The following is a 6,073-nucleotide window of genomic DNA, read 5'->3' on the forward strand; positions in this document are numbered from 1 at the left end:
GGGGGGACACTGGACACACTGGGGGGGACACTGGACACACTGTGGGGGGCACCGGGCCCACTGGTGGGGCACTGGGCACGCTGTGGGGGGGGCACTGGGCCCACTGGGGGGGCACCGGGCACACTGTGTGGGCACTTAGCTCACTGGGGGGGCACTGGGCACACTAGAGGGGGACACTGGGCTCACTGGGGGGGGCACCGAGCACCTTGGGGGTGGCACTGGACACACTGGGGGGGCACTGGGCACACTGGGGGGGCACTGGGTGGAACACTGGACACACTGCGGGGGGCACCGGGCCCACTGGGGGGACACTGGGCACGCTGGGGGGGGCACTGGACACACTGGGGGGGCACCGGGCCCACTGGTGGGGCACTGGGCACGCTGGGGGGGGCACTGGGGGGGGGCACCGGGCGCACTGGGGGGGCACTGGGCACACTGGGGAGGCACTAGCCTTTCGGGGGGGGGGGGGTCACCGGTGCCCGGTCCCCGCCCCCCGCTCCCAGCGGGCTCCGCGCGGCGCTCGGGCCTGGCCTGGCCTGGCCTGGGGCCCCGGGGCCGCCCGGGATGGCGGCGGCAGCGCGGCAGCACCGCCCGCAGCCCGGGGACACCCTGCCGGGGCTGGCGCTGCGCTACGGGGTCACGGTCAGCGCGGGGGGGCGGCCCCGGCCTGGCCCTCCCCTCCCCGTCCTCGTCCGCATCCCCATCCCTGGCCCCATCCCTGTCCTCAGCCCCATCCTCATCCCTGTCCTCATCCCCGTCCCCATCCTCATCCCCATTCCCATCCCTGTCCCCATCCCTGTGCCCCATCGGCATCCCCATCCCTGTCCCCATCCCTATCTGTGTCCCCATCCTCGTCCCCATCCCTGTCCCCATCCCCATTCTCATCCCTGTCCTCATCTCCATCCCCATCCTCATCCCCATCCCTGTCCCCATCCCTATCCGTGTCCCCGTCCTCATCCCCATCCTCATCCCTGTCCTCATCTCCGTCCCCATCCTCATCCCCAATCCCATCTCTGTCCCCATCCCTCTGCCCCGTCCCCATCCCTGTCCCCGTCGGCATCCCCATCCCTGTCCCCATCCCTATCCGTGTCCCCATCCTCATCCCCGTCCCCATCCCTATCCCCATCCCCATCCTCATCCTCGTCCCTGTCCCCATCCCCATTCCCACCCCCGTCCTCATCTCCGTCCCCATTCTCATACCCATCCCCATTCCTATCCCCATCCCTGTCTCCATCCTCATCCCCATTCCCATCCCTGTCCCCATCCCTCTGCCCCGTCCCCATCCTCGTCCCCATCCCTGTCCCCGTCAGCATCCTCATCCCTGTCCCCGTCCCTATCCCCGTCCCCATCCTCATCCTCATCCCTGTCCCCATCCCCATTCCCATCCCTGTCCCCATCCCTCTGCCCCGTCCCCATCCTCGTCCCCATCCCTGTCCCCATCAGCATCCTCATCCCTGTCCCCGTCCCTATCCGTGTCCCCATCCCCATCCTCATCCCTGTCCCCAGCCCCATTCCCATCCCTGTCCCCATCCCTCTGCCCCGTCCCCTTCCTCGTCCCCATCCCTGTCCCCGTCAGCGTCCCCATCCCTGTCCCCGTCCCTATCCGTGTCCCCATCCCCATCCTCATCCCTGTCCCCAGCCCCATTCCCATCCCTATTCTCATCCCCATCCCTATCCATGTCCCCATCCCCGTCCCCATCCCCTTCCTCGTCCCCATCCCCATCCCTATCTTCATGCCTGTTCCCATCCCTATCCCTATCTCTGTCCCTACCCCATCCCTGTCCCCATGTCCATCCTCGTCCCAATCCCTGTCTCAGTCCCCATCCCTATCTCCATCCCATCTCCATCCCATCTCCATCCCATCCCATCTCCATCCCATCCCATCTCCATCCCATCCCTTCTCCCATCCCATCCCATCCCATCCCATCCCCATCCCTGGCTCCATCCCTCACCCATACTGCTCCTCATCCTCATCCCTGTCCCTCTCCTTCCCTGCCCCATCCCTGTCCCCTCCTGTCCCCATCCCAGTTCCATCCTGTCACCATCCCATCCCTATCCTTGTCCCATTCTTATTTCTGTTCTCGTCCCATGCTTGTCTCTGTCCCCATCCCTGTCCCCATCTCATTCTTATCCCTGTCCCCATTCATGTCCCATCCTGTCCCCATGCAGGTCCCCATCCCAATCATTGTCCTGTCCAGTCCCCATCCCTGTCCCACCCTGCTCCCCATCCCTATTTCCATCTCATCCTTATCTCTGTCCTCATCCATCCCTGTCCCCATCCCTGTCCCCATTCTTATGCCACCCCTGTCCTGATCCCAATTCCATCCTTATCCCTCTCCCTGTCCCCATCCCTTTCCTGTCCCCCTTAGCCTGTCCCCATCCCCATCCCCGTCCCTGTCCCCATTCTCACATCTATCCTCTCTCCATCCTTGTCCCTGTCCTCATCCCATCGCTGTGTGTGACCTCATCCTACCTCTGTCCCCGTCCCTGCAGGTGGAGCAGATCAAGCGCGCCAACCGCCTCTACACCTCGGACACCATCTTCCTCAAGCCCACCCTCCTCATCCCCACGCCGGCGCAGCCGGGGGTCCCCTGCCCCGCGGCCGAGGACACGGGCGCTCCCGCTCTGCCGGGGGACCCTTCGGCCGCCGCTGCCACCCCGTCCCGCCACGACCTCTCGGCCACCGATTTCCTGCGGCAGCTCGACGCCGAGATCGGGCGCTCCAAGGCGGTGGCAGAGGCCCAGCAGCTCCGCGCCGGCGGCACGGGGTGAGCACCCATCCTGCCTCCCCTTTTCATAGAATCAGGGAATCACCGGGTTGGAAAAGACCCATCGGATCAGCGAGTCCAACCATTCCCATCAATCACTAACCCACGTCCCTCAGCACCTCGGCCACCCGGCCCTTAAACCCCTCCAGGGAAGGGGACTCAACCCCCTCCCTGGGCAGCCTCGGACACTGCCCAATCACCCTTTCCATGAAATATTTTTTCCTGCTGTCCAGCCTGACCCTCCCCTTGGTGGAGCTTGAGGCCATTCCCTCTCGTCCTGTCCCCTGGCCCTTGGGAGAAGAGCCCAGCTCCCTCCTCTCCACAACCTCTTCTCAGGGAGTTGCAGAGAGCAATGAGGTCTCCCCTCAGCCTCCTCTTCTCCAGGCTAAACCCCCCCAGCTCTCTCAGCCGCTCCTCTTCTTCTCCAGCCCCCTCCCCAGCTTCGTTGCTCTTCTCTGGACTCGCTCCAGAGCCTCAACATCCTTCTTGTGGGGAGGGGCCCACAACTGACCCCAGGATTCGAGGAGCGCTCTCCCCAGGGCCAAGTACAGATCCCCTTGCTGGATCCATTGCTAGATCCGTGCACTGGCTGCTCCATGTGAGGGCTCAGGGTGCTGGATCCATTGCCAGATCCATGCACAAATTTTTCCTGGTGTCCATCCTGACCCTCCCCTGGTGGAGCTTGAGGCCATTCCCTCTCGTCCTGTCCCCTGGCCCCTGGGAGAAGAGCCCAGCTCCCTCCTCTCCACAACCTCCTCTCAGGGAGTTGCAGAGAGCAATGAGAGCGAAACGGGGTGTTTAGGTGCTGGGTGGGTGGCAGGGTCCCCGCTCAGGGCCACCCTCCGTGTCCCCCTCAGCGCGGCCGAGGCCGAAGGCTCCCGGAGCGTCGATGCCGGACGCGTGTTGGCCCCGCGAGGCCCTCGCCTTGGCCCCCGGCCCCTCACCCGGACCCCACGTGCCGCCAGCCTGCGCGACGCCGAGGACGAGATCTTCACGCTGTGACACCGGGGACGTCGCTCCCGCCCCGCGGTGACAGGGACAGCCCAGGGGACAAGGCTTTAGGGGGTGCCACGTCCCCTCCTTGTCTCCTCAAGGGACTTTTCCCGCTGTGAGCCCCCCCCAGTGCCGGGGTGCGGCGCCAGCCCTCCCGCAGGGCTACTGGGGGGCACTGGGAGCGACTGGGACTGGGATCACCAGCTGATGTTTTCCCTCTGGTTGTATTTATTTGTCTTTGACCTCGCTGGGGGGGGTTGTTAGGGGTGTGGGAGCCCCCAGACCCCCCCCCCCAACCCCGTGCCAGTGCCTGGACCCCCACCCCAAGAGCCTGTAAATAAAACGGAGCACTGTCACCTGGCTCTGTTTGTCACCTCCTGGGGACACTGTCACCCCCTGGGGACGTGGACACCCCCCTGGGGACACGGGCACCCCCTGGGGACGTGGACACCTCCCTGGGGACACTGTCACCCCCTGGGGATGCGGTGCTGTCCCTGGGGATGCTGTCACCCCTTGGGGACATGGACACCACCTGGGGACGCTGTCACCCCCTGGGGACATGGACACTCCCCTGGGGACACTGTCACCTCCCTTGGGGATATGGGCACCCCTCTGGGGACACTGTCACCCCTTGGGGACATGGACACCCCCTGGGGACACGGACACCGCCTGGGGACACTGTCACCCTCTGGGGATGCGGTGCTGTCCCTGGGGACGCTGTCACCCCCCTTGGGGACATGGGCACCCCCCTGGGAACACTGTCACCCCCTGGGGACATGGGCACCACCCCGGGGACACTGTCACCCTCTGGGGACGCGGTGCTGTCCCTCGGGATGCTGTCACCCCCCTTGGGGACATGGACACCCCCCTTGGAACACTGTCACCCCCTGGGGACTTGGACACCCTCCTAGGGACAAAGATACCCCCTTGGGGATGTGATTGACCCCCCAGGGACATGGTCACAGTCCTGAGGAGGTGGTGACCCCCCCAGGGACACTGTCACCCCCCCCTTGGGACACTGTCACACCCCCTGGGGACATGGACACGCTCCTGGGGACACTGTCACCCCCTGGGGACGCGGTGCTGTCCCTGGGGATGCTGTCACCCCCCTTGGGGACATGGGCACCCCCGTTAGGGACACTGTCACACCCCCCCCCGTCACCCAGGGCCCCCGGTGCCGCTCTGGGCGGTGCCACCAGGTGTCGCCCTGTCCCCGCGCCCTGGGACACCGGGATCCCACCCCCCCCCCCAGACCCCCCCAAATCCTCTGGGGTACCCCCAGAGTCCCCACGCGTGTGTGTGTCCCCCCCGTCCTTGCACGTGGGACACTGGGATGGGGGTACTGGGAGCACTGGGTGGGGATACTGGGAGCACTGGGAGGGGAGCACTAGGCACACTGGGAGGGAGCACTGGGAGCTCTGGGTGGGGATACTGGGAGCACTGGGAGGGGAGCACTGGGAGCACTGGGAAGGGGTACTGGGAGCACTGGGATGGGAGCACTGGGGACACTGGTAGGGAGCACTGGGAGCACTGAGTGGGGGTACTGGGAGCACTGGGAGGAGGTACTGGGCCTACATGGATGGGAGCACTGGGGGCACTGGGAGGGAGCACTGGGAGCACTGGGAGGAGGTACTGGGAACACTGGGAGGGGAGCACTGGGGACACTGTGTGGGGATACTGGGGACACTGGGTGGGGGTAGTGGGAGCATTGGAATGGGAGCACTGGGGACACTGGGTGGGGGTTCTGTGGGCACTGGGGTGGGAGCACTGGGGACACTGGGAAGGGGTACTGGGAGCACTGGGATGTGAGCACTGGGATGGAAGCACTGGGAGGGGGTACTGGGAGCACTGGTTGGGAGTACTGTGAGCACTGGGATGGGAGCACTGGGAGCACTGGGATAGGAGCAGTGGGTACACTAGGTGGGGGTACTGGGAGCACTGGGATGGGAGCACTGGGAGGGGAGCACTGGGAGGGGGTGATGGGAGCATCGGGATAGAAGCACTGGGAGCACTGGGATGGGAGCACTGGGAGCACTGGGAAGAGGTACTGGGAGCACTGGTATGGGAGCGCTGGGAGCACTGGGTGGGGATACTTGGGGACACCGGTATGGGAGCACTGGAGACACTGGGTGGGGGTACTGGGAGCACTGGGAGGGGGTACTGGGAGCACTGGGATGGGAGCCCTGGGAGCACTGGGATGGGAGCCCTGGGAGCACTGGGTGGGGGTACTGGGAGCCCTGGGATGGGAGCACTGGGAGCACTGGGATGGGAGCCCTGGGAGCACTGGGAGGGGGTGCTGGGAGCACTGGGAT

General features: G+C 65.8%; 2 protein-coding genes across 2 annotated transcripts in view; one reads left to right on the forward strand and one right to left on the reverse strand.

Annotated features, from left to right (window-relative positions):
* The window catches only part of PSMD4 (proteasome 26S subunit ubiquitin receptor, non-ATPase 4), a 116,169-nt gene that overhangs the window by 59,645 nt on the left and 50,451 nt on the right, over positions 1-6,073 (reverse strand). The gene's annotated exons all lie outside the window — the stretch shown is intronic.
* Positions 533-4,117, forward strand: LYSMD1 (LysM domain containing 1). Its single transcript, XM_069878446.1, has 3 exons — positions 533-642; positions 2,494-2,768; positions 3,626-4,117. Exons 1-3 carry the CDS (start codon positions 565-567, stop codon positions 3,768-3,770), a joined length of 498 nt encoding a protein of 165 aa, XP_069734547.1. The 5' UTR covers positions 533-564; the 3' UTR covers positions 3,771-4,117.

Source organism: Phaenicophaeus curvirostris, chromosome 29 (assembly GCF_032191515.1).
Source record: "Phaenicophaeus curvirostris isolate KB17595 chromosome 29, BPBGC_Pcur_1.0, whole genome shotgun sequence".
In the NCBI taxonomy this organism is placed as follows: domain Eukaryota; kingdom Metazoa; phylum Chordata; class Aves; order Cuculiformes; family Cuculidae; genus Phaenicophaeus; species Phaenicophaeus curvirostris.

Bases quoted from the DNA above. Each gene is read 5' to 3' on its own strand.
- LYSMD1 (XM_069878446.1), top strand. From the start codon at position 565: ATGGCGGCGGCAGCGCGGCAGCACCGCCCGCAGCCCGGGGACACCCTG. The intron at 643-2,493 runs GTCAGCGCGGGG...CCGTCCCTGCAG, and splicing joins CGCTGCGCTACGGGGTCACG to GTGGAGCAGATCAAGCGCGC. The intron at 2,769-3,625 runs GTGAGCACCCAT...TGTCCCCCTCAG, and splicing joins CTCCGCGCCGGCGGCACGGG to CGCGGCCGAGGCCGAAGGCT.